The sequence below is a fragment of the Hylobates moloch genome, unplaced genomic scaffold, assembly GCF_009828535.3.
Source record: "Hylobates moloch isolate HMO894 unplaced genomic scaffold, HMol_V3 SCAFFOLD_7, whole genome shotgun sequence".
Classification (NCBI taxonomy): Eukaryota; Metazoa; Chordata; class Mammalia; order Primates; family Hylobatidae; genus Hylobates; species Hylobates moloch.
In genome coordinates, this window is record NW_026652282.1 from 92529167 (window position 1) to 92544804 (window position 15638).

At 41.7% G+C, this 15638-nt stretch overlaps 1 protein-coding gene across 1 annotated transcript in view; it reads right to left on the bottom strand.

Moving 5' to 3' along the window:
- Nucleotides 1–329: 329 nt before the first annotated feature.
- Nucleotides 330–15638, bottom strand: part of CHRDL1 (chordin like 1) — a 60044-nt gene continuing 44735 nt past the window's right edge. Inside the window, exons 6-9 of the mRNA XM_032757463.2 lie at nt 14964–15173; nt 7868–8035; nt 5719–5808; nt 330–2755 (exon numbers count right to left, since the gene is read on the bottom strand). Coding sequence (XP_032613354.2) covers nt 2625–2755; nt 5719–5808; nt 7868–8035; nt 14964–15173 — 599 coding nt within the window. The 3' untranslated portion in view covers nt 330–2624. The remainder of the gene's footprint in view (nt 2756–5718; nt 5809–7867; nt 8036–14963; nt 15174–15638) is intronic.

The following is a 15638-nucleotide window of genomic DNA, read 5'->3' on the forward strand; positions in this document are numbered from 1 at the left end:
GCAATGACTAAATTAAAACTCACTGCAAGATTGCAGGCAAAGGGAAATAATACCACTATTATTCCATTTTATAGTTGGGGAGACTGACAAATACAGCTGGTAAGTACAGAGCTGGGCTTAAAAATCTAAATAGTCTGACTGCAAAGTTCACACTCTTAACCACCATGCTGTAGTATAAGAATGTCAAGGTGATTGTGAAACCACCGCACCCATCCATGACTTGTTACCCTGTCCAAGGTCAGCATTGACCGGAGAGTCAATTACTTATGCAACAAGACTACAGATGATTTTTCAAAATTAACTTTTTTATTAATTTAAAAATCCAGAAATACAGTGACTACATAAATAAGTACCATCATTAGGTACATGTCCTGTGAGAACAGTGAAAGGGTAATACTGTTATGTTACTCTTACTTGTTTACATGAGTTAACTAGAAAACGGCTACAACTGCTAAATGATGCTTATGGTCTTTGTTGTTCCAAGTGTTTATGATACAAATAAATACAGAAGAAGAACCACATCCATTCTTCTCTACTAACTACAGGCAGCTTGGCCTCTTTACCCTATGTCCTATTCGCTACACAACACCAAACACTGGAGGGTTTCTACTTTGACTTAACACAGCTCCCCAGCTCCTGCTTCCCACAGCATTTTGCAAAGGTGTGTCCCAGCACCCGGAGGCAGGAGTATATCTAGGGAAACTCTCTGCGTGTTCTCTTAAGGCTAAGCTTTCAGAGAACACCTGGGTGGGAAGGCTTTGGGATGAATCATCCAGAAGGAGAAACACCTCTTTGCCTCAGGATCTAGTTACTTGTCTCCACATTATGGAATCACTGCCACCTCTGGGACGGAGGGAGCAGCTGCATAACACCTTTCCCCCTTTACCACACACACATACACACAAACACACACACACACACACACACACTAACGCTTTGTGACCTTTCAACCGGGATGTACTGCTTCTCTCTTCCAAGGAGAATGTGTGTGATGAGCTGGTAAGAGTCTTGTCCCAAGAAGCCCTGGCCATAAGGCCCTTGTGTCTCTTTTATAAGAATTGACTCCTTTATGCCAGGTTGTCATAAAGACTGAACATTTTACATTTTCCCCTATTGGTGTCAAATCCTCTTAGGAAAGAGTTCTCTCACCTATAGTCATAGAATGAGACATATGGGGTTTCTGGGTCTTTAAAACATTTCTGCAGTTCATTCCTGCCCCTCAGAGGGAACAAATCTAGAAGGCATGCCTGAGATCCTTGCTGTGAAGAATTAGGTCTTCCCACAAAGATGATTTCTAAAGCCAGACCCCAGAATGGATAATTTATGCTCTGGTATTGGGCTGCAAGTAGACATTTTAGGAGCAGCCTTCTCTAGAATTCTCGACTAAAATACCTGCTTGATGAATAAGGCAAGGATAGTAGGAAGGTTTAGGATAAAGATCTTTATCAGAATATCCAGCTTCCTAAATGAACAACAATTTTCTTAACTGAAGAGTCAACATGCAGATGCTCATGAGGACCGAGCCACTTTGCCAAGTAAAAATCAACTCCTGTAACTGGAGAAGAAGGAAAACTTCCCTTTTAAAGAGCTTCTAGAATTTACTAATTTAATATAACTTTTCTGACCAGACAGCTATGGTCTCAAAAATATTAGTGAGTACTGATCTATTACTTGATAAATTTTATTGATGTGAAAGCAAAAAGATGGCCTTTTTGAATTCTATCAACTTCTTTCTTCAACAATTATTTTGTCTTACATGGATTCAGTTTCTGATCATTTTACACAATTTAACTTCTTTCTGGAAGCCCCATAGGTACAGGGGGAAAAGAAAAGTGGTATCATTAGGGAAAAATTATTTACCACTTCTACGTGAATGAATGAGGCCATGAAATAGTGTTTTTGTTCTTTACCCTGCCTCTATAGTTGGTGACTTAAACAGCCACAAAGACCTAAGGGCAGAGCCTCTTGTTCACAGTTATTTACTCTCCTGGGTACCAAAACTTCCAAGCTACTTGGGATCCAGTCAAGGGAAAAGTAAAGTCTTGGCTAGCTTTGCTTCAAATAAAGCTTTAGTTTAACGTGAGTGTGGATGTGCGTGTTTGTGTGTGTGTGTGTCTGTGAGAGAGGGAGAGAGAGAGAGAAGAAGGGAGGGAGGGAGTGAGGAGGGAGGATGGGGAGCTAATTTTTTAAAAGAACACATGACATTCTAAACTTCAAAGGTATAATTTCATACAAATAATTATTCTATACTGCAGAACCTCTACTAAGCAATTCCCTTCTCTTTCTTTCACTTGAATAACTTTCTAGATAAAAACCCTGGGGTCTCGTTTGTCTTTAACCTGTAAAGAAATGTGATTCTCCAAGAAACTAGAGCAGTGTTGTGATGTTCTATCCCTCCTCCTCCCACACATAATTTAAGACTCTTCTAGTCTCTTTGGAGGAGATGTTCAAGGGCTGACACACCACTCTGCACAAAGGAGCAAATTCTGCTGTGCATGGCGTGAATAATTGACTGCATTTGAGTTTGGAGTTTTAGGGCACTGTTGACTTAAGCAAAATAAGCCTGCAGTCCAGCTGCAGCTTGAGTTTTCTTGCTTTACCCTATCTAATACTGTCTGTCTTGCCTAACAGTGGCCCTTTTCAGATCTCTCCAGGTACAAAACCTTGACTAAATCTTCAAGCTCTGTTCTGCACACACGACTTGAACACATCTGGCTGATCTGAGCTTCTCCTTCGGTGAAGATCTTCCACTGGCCTAAAAGGCAAACAAACACAAAGTGGCCGGGAGTGTGTAAGAGGAGAGCAGAGCAAATTAGGAATAGAACCAATATACCCCATGCTTACCCGCTTACTCATGGACCTACCAGGGAATTTGGAATACAAATATCAGTTGGTTTCAAAAAATGGCCCCAAAACACTTTTCTAGTGGCAGATATGGAAAATGGGAAATGAAGTTTTCATTTCAACACATAGCACTTGTAAGAATCCCAAGAATAATATAGAACTGCCCCTCCTCAAGAACAAAACCTAAGTGTTATTCTTGGAATTTTTACAGTATATTTAGCATTTACAAAATGCTTCAATATCTGCTTGTTAGCTATTTAGGCAGCTTACTTGGCACCAGGTCAAAAAGGCACTTTGGAAAACAGCACCTACTGTATTACTGGGGCTTTGTTTACCCTCAGGGTCCCCAAATATTGGTTTGGGTTACTTGATTACTATTTGATTATGTATCACTCTTTCCTCTATTCCTGCTATCTTTTGTTAAAAACTTCTTGACTTTGCTTTCACCTATGTCCACATGCTGTCCTTATACCCCCTTAGCACCCTAAATCCCTTCCCATGGTTCCTCATCCATTCCCATATACCCCATGGAATCCCTTTCCACTCAGAGTAAACTTGGCTGTAGCCCTTCCATCCCCTATTGTCTCTGCCCACCCTGGATACTGTGTTTTGTCTTCTTTTTATTCCTGTGCTCATGGTACTGCAACCTGGAGAACTCCTAGTCCAAGTTAAGCCAACTCCTCTTAAGCCCAAACCTGTCTTGAACCTCTTTTCTTTTCCTTAGCCACATGAGAATGATAACCCACCTTCCCTATAGGCCTGATTTCTCTGCTCCTTTCTCCCTTGGATTTCTCCCTTTTCCCCATTCTCTATGACTCAATGGGAAGATAGAAGGAAAAACAAAAAATGAGAAGAGGATTTGGGCAAGGAACCAGCTATTACTGAAGCCCTATAATGTGCTGGGCTCTGCTAGGCACATTATATAAAGGAGTTGGGTTTGTTCTTTGCTCCTAGGTGACCCTGTAGGATCATACCAACTTCTTTCAGCTACACACAGTTTGAGGCACATACCTTCTACTCTATTATATACCCCAAATCCTGCCATGGGCACAGAGTATATCTGAATCATCTTTTAAGTCCCCTGGAACCTAGAACAATGCCTTGTTCACAGTATGAACTAAAACATGTAACTTCAAAAGTCCCATCATTGATCCTAGGATCTTACACTCTGCCTCCTTTCTTACTCACATGTAAGGACTCCCAACTTTTCCATTTGAATTCTCATACTGTCCTGTTATTTTCTATTAGTCCTGCCAAAGACAAGCAACTGACTGCCTTGGCTCTTTTTCCAGCTGCCTATTGGATAACTCTGCTCAGATGGCTCTTAAGTGTATTAATCTAAACATGTTCCAAGTGAAACTCTTTTTCACCAATACCTGCTTATTCTTCACAGTTTCCCTGTTGGTGAATGGTATTACTATTCACCCAGTCAAGTTATTAATATTGGACCCATTTCAAACTCGTTTCTCTCTTTGATGCTGATCTTGTTGATTTAACCTCAGAAATGTTTCTCACAGTGACCTCTCCTCCCCTGTCCCATTGATTTAATATAGTATAATTAGTTCCTAATTCAGACTATCCCACTTCTCTTAATAAGGGTCCACCTTTCACTCCACGAAGTGAGGACCTCTTTCTAAAAAAATAAACAAATAAATAAAGCAGATCTGAATGCACCATTCACTTGCTTAAAAACCTCCACTGGCATTCTCTGGCCTGGAGATCTAGTCCAATGTCCTAGCATGATAAATTGGGCACTTCATAATCTGGCTTCGTCAAAGTGTGTGCTTAATGTAATAGATGCATCTGATAGCTGAAAGACATCTTTCCAAAGCACAATGTTGATATCTCTGTGCTATTTGCAGCAACTCCAGATGCTACTTGCCTTACATCTGAACATTTTACTGGCTTTTTTTCAGGCCCTATGACTACTTTCTACCTCCAAATCTTCTAATCTTTTAGTGCACCTTCTGTGGCCTTTGTTATCATTCCTCTCCCCTACCCACATTTCTTGTTTGCTCCTGTCTGAGTCTTCTCTTAGGCTGCACCCTTTTCCTGGACTGATTTCCTGACCCATTGCCCAGTCATACCCTTCTCTTTCAAAACACACCTCCTCCCCGAAGCCTTCCCCGACTAAGTCCACCTGGCTGTCATCTCATTGTTCTTTGCAGATTCCCCTGAGCACTGATATTTAACTCCTCAGAACTATACTAATTCATACTGAAGGCATTTTCATGTTCTGTCTCATCCATTATAATTCCCTGTGGATAGAAACTGTGTGCCTTTTATCCCATTAGAAGTGCTCAGCACCCACCCCAATGCCTAGAAGTATCTTAGTCCCTAGGCTCCATCTAGTGTGGAAAGTGGGAGAGCTGCAAGTGTTTTTGAGTGCCTGAATGCTTTTAAGGAAACATGACCACCCAGGGGCAGTTCCCAAGGAGTAAAAGTGCTTTCATACAACACAGGAATTGATATGCCTTCAATTTCTCTTTGCCTCTTATACCCACCACCAGAGGACACACCCTTCCAGATGTGAAGTCTCCACAAATATACCAGACCTGGAATCTTATGAGCTTTCTCCAACCTTAAGACTCTGTGCTTAGCAGTTTCATTAAAGACATTCAGGAAGCCTTGACCTGAGGTATCCTACGCTCAGACTACATCTGGGTTTGTATTCACCATGTCCAAGCTTTTCAGATTACATTCAGACACCCCATTCACTGCTAAGTCACCCAGAAGAGAGATGGAACATCCTTCAGTGTTGATACTAAGCAGTGCTAATGTTCACTGAGATTGCAGAGGGACTTTAGCTGTGGCTATGCTAAACTGAAAACTGAATGTGTTTTTCAGGGAGCAGTCAAGACAAGTACTACTTACTCAGGGTTGTTCTGGTCACCAGCTTGAAGTGAGGAAGCTCCTCAAACATCCTCTTGGAGATCTTCTCAATATGGAAGTGCTGGAGAATGCCTAGCGCCAAGCAAATAGTGGAGCAAGTGGTCAGGCACTCAATCTGGAAGCATCAACTCCTTTTTTTCTGCTCAGGCTCAGCATATCATTTCATTACTAGGGCTTAAGAGTATCGAGCTGGGCTGTGTAATGTGCTTAACCAGGAACTTGGATGGCTCAAGGGTTATAATTGACTCCATTTGTTTCCTTGGCTTACTGGCTTCCCCTCAGCTTCTCCAGCGGAGGGAGATAAGGGAGATAGTGCTGCTGACCATGGGACTCTCTCCTAGGGAAAGCCACATGGAATCTAGCATAAGTGCTTATTGGAGCTTCTGTAGCCAAAGGCAGTATTAGAAATTCTGCCCTTGCCCCCAACTGGATAGACTGTGTCCATGCCAAACCACTGGGCTGCCCTCCTGGCTAAGCACTGAGAGCCTGCAGTGGGATTGCAGGCAGGTTGGTTTTGTAAATGGAGAAGCCAACCTTGTTCTTGAACTCACTGAAAAGCATATTTTCCTTTGGGAAATAGTCACAGATCCTCTAGCCTTCCTTATTCATAAATGGGGAGAGTGAAAATAGAGTGCCCTCCACAGTCTCAACCTTGCCTGAATAGCTTTTATCACAAGAACAGGTAGACAACTGACAACTGCCTTATACTTAAGGAGCAGCATATTACCAGCTCACTTAAATGGGCGAAGTAGATTAAGCCTCTTTTTCTGTGTCCACCAAGCATAGACCTTGATAACCCAGCACTGTGAACAAGAGGATATTTAGATGCTACATTAGCAAGTTGAAATTCATCTGCACACCTCTGAGAGGCGAAAGATGTGGGATGACGAATAGTGGGCCCACTGCTGGGGAAACGCAACAAACCAGTGCCTAGTCCTAGGTGTCCTGTTATGAATGAGCTAGGGAGTTAAAGATGGCAAATCAACACTCCAAGGCATAGACCAAAAATAAGCATGAGTGAACATATACATGTTCAAGCATCTTTTTTTAAGGGATAGGGAGAAATGCATTCTTTAGATAAAGGCTGTTGTCTAAAGGGAGAGAAAAAAGCCTCATAAATACTGAGCAGTCTTTTTCAAAGCATGGTCCAAGTGCCACCTGCATTAGAATCATCTGGCTATTTGTTAAACACGCAAATGTTTGGACTCTACCCAAGGTCTACTGAATTCCTATCTCTGGGATGGGGCCAGGTATCTGCATTTAAAACCAGCTCCCTGTGTAATGGTGAAGCATACAGAAGTTCGAGTACTCTTGAGCCTTATGTGAGAGCCAGTAGCAAAAAGATGTGTATATTTCCCAGCTGAAATCTCATTATCCACTTGGATTGCGAGGAACCTTGACCACACTAAATCAGCACTAGTCTTGAGCCTACAAAAAGTTAGAAGAGCTGTACGATCACAATGAACAGAATGTGGCTTGCTGTGGTACTCACTGTGAGTAATCAGAAAAGGAATTGAACATTGTGACTGGGGTTTCTCCAGTAAGACTATAACCTTCTTGAGGGCAGGGATGATGTTTTAAATTTGTTTTACCCCAGAATACACATCGCGATATTAGGGACTTAGCTTTGCCCTGAATGAATGGGTTTTCATGGTTGTTGAGCTTTATTCTGGAAAGAATGACAGACTACAGTTTGATAGTTTGTAATCCTGGCTACACATTACAATCACCTGAGAAGCATTATGAACAAACACTGATGCCCATGCCCCACTCCAGACCAACTAATCAGAATCTCTGGGGGTAGAGCCCAGATATTTGGTATTTAGAGGAAACCAAAACTCTCCCTGATTATTCTGATGGGCAGACAGGGTTGAGAACCGCTTCTCCAGCTTTTGGTGGTGTGAAAAAGACAGCATTGGAAACCCAAGGGTCAATACTTGCTCTTTAGCACAGGCCATCGTTAAATTTGAAAGGCCATAATGACAATAGTGTTAGATGTGTCAGTTTCTAAGCAATCAAAAAAAACTTTTAATCCAAATGAGGGAACAGGTTGAAGCAAAATTAAAGTGAGTCCTCTCATCCTTTTCTGTGCCCCCTTAAAAAGATGAGAAATTAATGTTGTCTTGCTCACCCTTTCGAATAGTCCAAACGTGGACCTCTACCTGAGGTGGTCTCTCAGTCTCCAGTGCTATTTTTCTGGTTGTCTCCCCATCCTCCATGAACACAGACTCATACACAGGCATCGTTTCTTCCCCGCAGAAGTAGCCTTTATTGTCAAAGCTTTGGCCTGGAAGTTCTTCTGGAATCAGGAAGAAAGTAGAATTCTGTCATGGTTTTCTAAAGCTAGAAGTGAACTTCTGCATTTATGTATCTCATTGTTCATAACATCTCACACTTATCAAAAGTGGACAATTAACAAGAACATTCTTCCAGAGACAGAAATTCCACCCATACTTCATTAGCCCAGCTTAGGCTGCCACTGCAACAAGCCACAGATTAAGCCACAAATCACAAAGGAGCACATAACTTTGATTGAAGTCCATGTATTGACAGAATCCATAGTTCTTTGGAACACTGGACCCCTACTACTGTCACTGAGAAGTGGACTTTCATGAGGAAAAACGTAGCCAGGTACAAATCTCCTAGGCACTTAAGGGAACAGAGGAATTTCCATACAGGGTCAGGATCATGCTCTGTCCAGCTCAGTGTTGCCAGGAGAGGCCCAGGGAATGGGCTGGAAAAGGGCCTTGTTAACATTCCTGACATCATTTCGGTATACTTAGAACACATTCATGACACTCATTTATGTGCATATACTTGCCCAAAGGATCTATCCAAATTGGCTTGACATTTCTGAATGCTCTTTGATTTGTTTGTAAGGGGAACAATAATACCGGATCAGCACCAGTGCCAAAATCTAGATGTCAGATTAGTCATATGTATGCTAGGCCAAATGAATGGTTGGGAGACACAAAAAATTGGTCAAGTCCCTCAACTATGGATCATTTAATATGTAAACTAAACTGTTGAATTTCAGCTTGCAGGCATAAATGCACCAACCCCCTAATACTCTCCATTTCACTCCACCCTCCCTCCTCTTTCCTCAGTCCCCTGTTTTAAAAAGTTTCTTCTTGTTGGTTATCAGTGAGTTAAGTTTGCTTGCTGGCCTTGTAATCAGTACTCTCTTGAGCTGCGTACTTAAAGCGTACACTCAAATCAGAACAGAAGCCATCTGTAAGAATATCTGAATTGTTGAGGATGAAACCACTAAGTGTTGAGTGCTTTGGATCTGTGACTCTAATTAGGGAGACTCACTGTTAGTCAATCAGACACATTTGGACTAGAAGTTGTAATCAAATTGCTATTGTACGTCTCTTGGTAACCTGATTAGCCTTCCCACCCCCACCACCATTTGGCATTGTAAGGACAAAACCATAGTCTTCTCTTGATTCCAGATTGGATTACTCAATTTGTGGATTATTGTGGAATCAAGCTTTTTGTTTTCCTCCTTTTGTCCTTTTTAGCTATTTATTTACTTGGTGGGCCAGTCTTTTTGGTGATATGTTAGGTAATTAAGGGCTATGTGCTAGTACTTTTTAAATGGGTTGGAGAGAGGTAAGAGGTCACTGAGTGTACAGAGACTTCTATGTATTCAATTATCACCTTTAGAATGACAGCCAAATTCATTTCTCAAACTTTGCTCACCAGCTTAATATTGGCTACAGCTACAGCTGACATGAAATCCATGATGGCACTGGCAGCACCTGTAATATGCTAAAAGTTCAGACTCTAGCCTGAAGAGTCATCTTGCACCACTACCTCCTTCCCTCCAAGAGCTTAATTTACTCGACCGAAGGGATCTACAAATAACAAAACTCACTGTTGACTTAAATCTGGCTGGTACTTGAAAATGCTAAGAAAAGCAAAGTTTGTCTTTAGAACTACCTACTTAGCAACATCCGCCGTTTTTCACACTCTGCACTTCAAGGTGCTTTCTGATCACTATAGTTCACCCACTCATTTTCTTTTGGGGAAGACAATGTGCTTGAAGTCATTTCTGGCCATTTCCACAGCCCAAGAGAATATTCCCATCCTGAGCCTTCCAGAATTCCTTGCGGAAGTGGTAATGAAGGAGAGGTATTATTCCAGCTGGGAAAACTGTTAAGTCTTAATAGGGACTTTTAATGCCATAACCTAAAAGGAGTATGTAATTATGGAAGTTCGAGATATTGGGATGGTATTGTGGTTGTATGTACGGTAAATGCTCATGATAGCAATAACTTAAGTGTACCCTTAGAATGACCCTGTATGGCAGACGCATCTGAATGTGTGTCCCGAGCTTGGGAATCCAGGCGTGGCCAACTGGGAGATTATTTCCTTGTCTGTGAGGACCATCTGAACCCCAGGCTCATCCCTGGGGCTGCACAGGGGATAGGGGCCTTGAGTTTTGGGTTAGATGAAGGTTGCCGGGTCGTTAAGGGGAGAGTGTTCAGTGCAAATGCTGTATAAACTGCATGCTGTTTACAAGCGGTTGCAGTTTTCCTGCCCAACCCGCTGCCACTGGACTGTTTCTATATGTAAGGTGGTTCTCCTGTCCAGCCCACCTCCACTGGACTCTCTCCACTGTATGTCAGCCCCTAATAAAACCCCATGTCTTGTTTGCTGGCTCTGGATCTTTTCTTCAGCCTCTTAAACCTGGTGCCTTCCCTACTGAGGTTAATAGGAGTTTGGCGCGACAGTGTGAGAAGTGAGTTGGGGAACCTTCAGGAAGTGGACATCTTACCCAACCCTGTAGGTGGCCATTGATACGCAAGGCAAGGTCAGCCTCTACCAGAGCAAAGGGAAGAGAGAGATGAAACTCACATCTTTAATATTGGTCCTAGTTTGTTATTGTAGGAGCCTGCAATCACTTGTTACAATGAAACTTTTGGCTGGATTATCAGTGAATTTTATTTATCTTTTCCCTTTTCAACATAACAATTTACCATTCTTTCTTCCTTCAATCTACTTCTCTCCTCACTGCCTTGTTCCTTTTCTTCTGTGTCATGTGTCATTTTTTAAGAGGCCAGTAATGTCATGATCATCCCATTTCTCACCCCTTCATATCATTCAGGACTCTATTCAAATATCTTTAGAGAAGCCTTCCCTGACCACTCCTTTAAAAGTGCTTCCTGCCCCATTCACTCTCTCTTGATCCTGTTTGGTTTTTCTTCACAGCACTCATCACAATCTAAAATTACCTTATTGATTTGGGTTCACTGTCTTTCTTTTCTGCTAGAATGTAAAGACCATGCTGGCAAGTAGCTTTTGTCTTGTTCACATCTCTGTCCTCAGTGCATGTAACCGTGTCTTGCACACAGTAGGTACTTAAAACAAATTTCCAGATTGCATGAGCAAGTGCATGCCTCCTGATGCTCTGCAGTTGCAGAGTACCTGGAGCAGGTGCCCTTGGCTGTGTGGATATTGACTCTCAGGCAATGTGACTAAGGAGTGATTCAACATGCAGACACCCATGTCTGGCTCACTGAGAGGCAGATACACAGAATGAGACAGAAATTCTCTTCTTCCATGTTGCTCAATCAAACGTCTATCTCCACAAACTTGAGCAGAGTGGGAAAGTGGGAAAAGCAGTTCTTCCAGAAAAATCAGTTTAATCATTCAGACTTCAATATATTGCCAACTGGGATACTGGAGGGCAGTTTTTTACATGATAAATTTTATTATGTTTTCTAAATACAAAAGTAACACATATTTACTATTGAAAATTTGGAAAATACAAATAAATAAAAAAGAAAATAAGAGTTACCCATAATTCAGTCACCTAAAAATGGTCACTGTTAACATTTTGCTGTATGCTCCTGCAGTCTTTTTGTTTCTTTTTTTTTGTCTTAGCGTACATAAACACTTTCTTTCTTTCTTTTTTTGAGACAGGGTCTGGCTGTTGCCCAGGCTGGAGTGCAATGGCGCGATCTTGGCTCACTGCAACCTCCACCTCCCGGGCTCAACCCATCCTCCCACCTCAGCCTCCCAAGTAGGAGTAGTTGGGACTATGGGCACATGCCACCACACCTGGCTAATTTTTGTATTCTTGGTAGAGACGTGGTTTTGCCATGTTGTCCAGGCTGGTCTTGAACTCCTGGGCTCAAGCAATCTGTCTGCCTCAGACTCCCAAAGTGCTGGGATTACAAGCATGGGCCACCGCACCTGGTCAACGCTTTCTTTTTTAACACAAAAAGTTGGATCATAATATACATATTGTTTTTTAGCTTGCTATTTTTACTTAACAAATACATTGCAAACATCTTTCTCTGCCATTCAATCTTGGTCTATAATGAGTTTTAATGGCTATATTAATATTCCACAGTACAGATACACCATAATCTGTTTAATCATTCCCATATTCGTGAACTTTCAGATTATTTCCAATTTTTCAGTATTGTAAACAGCATTGCAGCAAAAATTCTTATTTGTATATCTTTGTGTATGTCTCTGGTTACTTTCTCAGGATTCCTAGAAGTGGAATTTTTTAGCCAATTGTTTTTTTTTTTTTTTTTGCGATAGGGTCTTGCTCTGTTGCCCAGGCTGGAGAGTAGTGGTGTGATTGTGGCTCGCTGCAGCCATTGCTCCCAGGCAATGATCCTCTCACCTCAGCCCTCAGCCTCCCAAGTAGCTGGGACTACAGGTACGTGCCACCATACCTGGCTAATTTTCTTTTATTTTTGTAGAGATGGAGTTCTCACCACATTGCCCAGGCTGGTCCCAAACTCCTGGGCTCAAGAGATCTTCCTGCTTTGGCCACCCAAAATGCTGGTATTACAGGTGTGAGTCACTGCACCCGGCCACCATATGTTTTAATAAACATTACCAACCTGAGAGGACAATTGTTTTAAAAGCAATCACTGTTGTTTGTCTTGTTCTCACAACTTTTTGATTATTTCACTCTGTAATTGAATCACCTGCATCAATAAAATTTTAAGCACACAGTGAAATAAGACTTGGTCTGAAGGCCTGAGATTCAAATTGGAATATTATACAATGAGAGGGTTTATGTTATCATGGGTAATTTGCGTAAATATTGGTTTTTGTCTGAAATTATCTCCTTGCATTACTTTTTAAACTATTAAGTGTTAGACTCCTGACAGAAGAGAAAATTGTGTTCATGAAACTACCACTATGTGACACTAAAAGGTTTGAGGATCCAGTGAGACCACAGACTTGGAGGTCATAATAGGTCATCATTGCTGGGTGGCCCAGATGTCCATATCATCCTTAGAATGTGCTCTCTCCATTGGCCGGATGCAGTGGCTCACGCATGTAATCCCAGCACTTTGGGAGGCTGAGGCGAGTGGGTCACTTGAGCTCAGGAGTTTGAATAGCTGGGTGTGGTGGTGCGTGCCTATAGTCCCAGCTACTCGGGAGGCTGAGGTGGGAGAATAACTTGAACTGGGAGGCGGAGGTTGCAAGCTTGCAGTGAGCCAAGATTGCACCACTGCACTCCAGCCTGGGCGACAGAGCTAGACTCTGTCTCAAAAAAATAAAAAATAAAAAAAAATATAAAAAGAATGTGTTCTCTCTGTATTTGTAATAAATACATTTTCTCATAAATTTCAATGCCCCAGTTCTCTACACCTTATCAAATAGCTCCTGTCCTTCCTGTCCACACCCTGCCACCTGTGTACTCTGGAAGATGGGGGTTGTGACATTGAGGAAGATTTTGTGTCATAAATCAGTGCTTCTCAAGCTGTAATGTGCATTAGAATCACCTGAGGTTCTTGTTAAAATGCAGATTATGATGCAGTAGGTCTTGAGTGGGGGCCTGAGAGTCAACATTTTTAACCAGCTCCTAGCTGTTGCCAGTCCATAAACCACACTTTGAGTAGCAAGATCATAAATGACCCTGGGCCTACAGCAGTAGTTCTCAAACTTTTCTGCACATATTGTTCACCTGGGGATCTTTTAAAAATGCCACAGCCCAGGCCACACCTCAAATCAATTAAATTGTAGTCTCTAGGGATGGGACACAGGTATATGTAGGGGTTCCAATGTTCAGACAAGTTTGAGAACCACTGGCCTGCAGGAAAATGCTCAATAAATATACATTGATTCAGGGCACGTTTGCCTACTAGTCATGAGGAACTAAGTTGAAGAAGTATATAATTTAGCTCTCTACCTACTTTTTAAAATGTTTGAGTTTTCATCTGTGTTTATAAAAATGCTTTGCAGAAAGCATAAGAAATGATAAATTCATGTGCCTGGGATTGACTAAATCATTGACTCTTAGAATGTTGGAGCTGTAAGGGCCCCCCAAAAAATCTACTCTAACCCTCTCATTCTGCAAAGAAGGAAACTGAAGCTCAGAGGGGTGAAGTGACTTGTTATAGATCACACAGGAAACCTGTGGCAAGACAGAGATAGAATGCTTGATTACCCATCCTATATTCTGTCAACCCCAATATTAGGGACTATATTTTTATTTAGCTCATGCTTTAAAAACTACCATTTAAATAAGTAACTTGTCTTTTTTGTCAGTCAATATTTTCTACTGGCATAAAAAAAACGATGGGCTGGAAGTGACTTGGGTTACAGGCCTTGGTTTTATGATTGATTAGTTGAATGAATCTGGACAAGTCATTTGACTTTTTTACTTCAATTTTCTTATCTTTAAAAGATAAATAATAATATAATTATAGGATTATAGTGTTAGAAGGGAGCTTAGAGATAATTTTTCTAAACTTTCAATTGTACAGATAAGGCTGATGAGGCTCAGAATGGATATGGCACATTTCCAAGGTCACTCAACATCTTAGGCTTGGATCAGAACCTGGTCTCCTTCCACTACAACTCACCTGCCTCTCGTCCTGTCTTAAAAGGGCAATGGATGTGATTGTACTTTGATGGGTTTAATAGTGATATAAATGAAAGGTGCTACTGTTCTTCCTAATCATCATGATAGCCTAAATTCTCTACTATTTAGAAAAGCATAGGTAAGTTAAACACTCAGGGATACATGAGAGGTGTGGTAGACACAAGCATATTTCTGGGTAGTAAATTTCTTCCAAGCAACTGCCTTTTCAGTCTTTCAAGAGAGGAGAGAATGAAATTCATTATTATTAGAAATATTACCATTACAATTATATGAAAGGTTATGTTTCTGATGCCCAAAGAAAGTTTAGAAAGACTAGGTGGGAATCTCAGTCAACCAAAGGCAGGGCCTCCAACCAACGCACCTTTTGCTTTTTTACCTGGACACACCTTGCAGCACTTTCCATCTATTTTTTGAGGATACTTGCAGGGGTATCGATTGGGGCAGTGGATTTTCTTACACTCTTGCTTGGTGACATTACAAGTACATAGCACACACTCCACAATGCCAAATGCCCGGAGGTTTGGGTGCCAGGACTCGCCATGAGAATAGGTCTTTCCATTGGAAACACACACTGAAAGAGAATGCAGAATTAGCAATTAAAAGCTAAGGAGCTAAAATGGAGCCCTATATTCAGAACCCACGCCCTGAACTATTTAACATATCAAGCATCCTTTGTTCTTGTCATAGCCATGGGGCTATGTTTACCGAGTAGTATCTGTGACCAAAAAACAGCTTGGGCCATATTCTACTCAGCAGCTTCTCCAGATTCTTCAGCAGCAGCTTCTGGATGCTTATAAATGGCCTCAGACATAGTAGGCAGTCCATAAATATATATATATTTTTGAGACCGGATCTTGCTCTGTCACCCAGGCTGCAGTGGTGTGATTGTGGCTCACTGTAGCCTTGACTTCCCAGGGTCAGGCAATCCTTCTACCTCAGCCACCCGAGTAGCTGGGACTACCATGCACCACCATGCCGTGCTTTTTTTTTTTTTTTTTTTTAATTTTTGTAGAGATGGGGTCTCCCTATGTTGCCC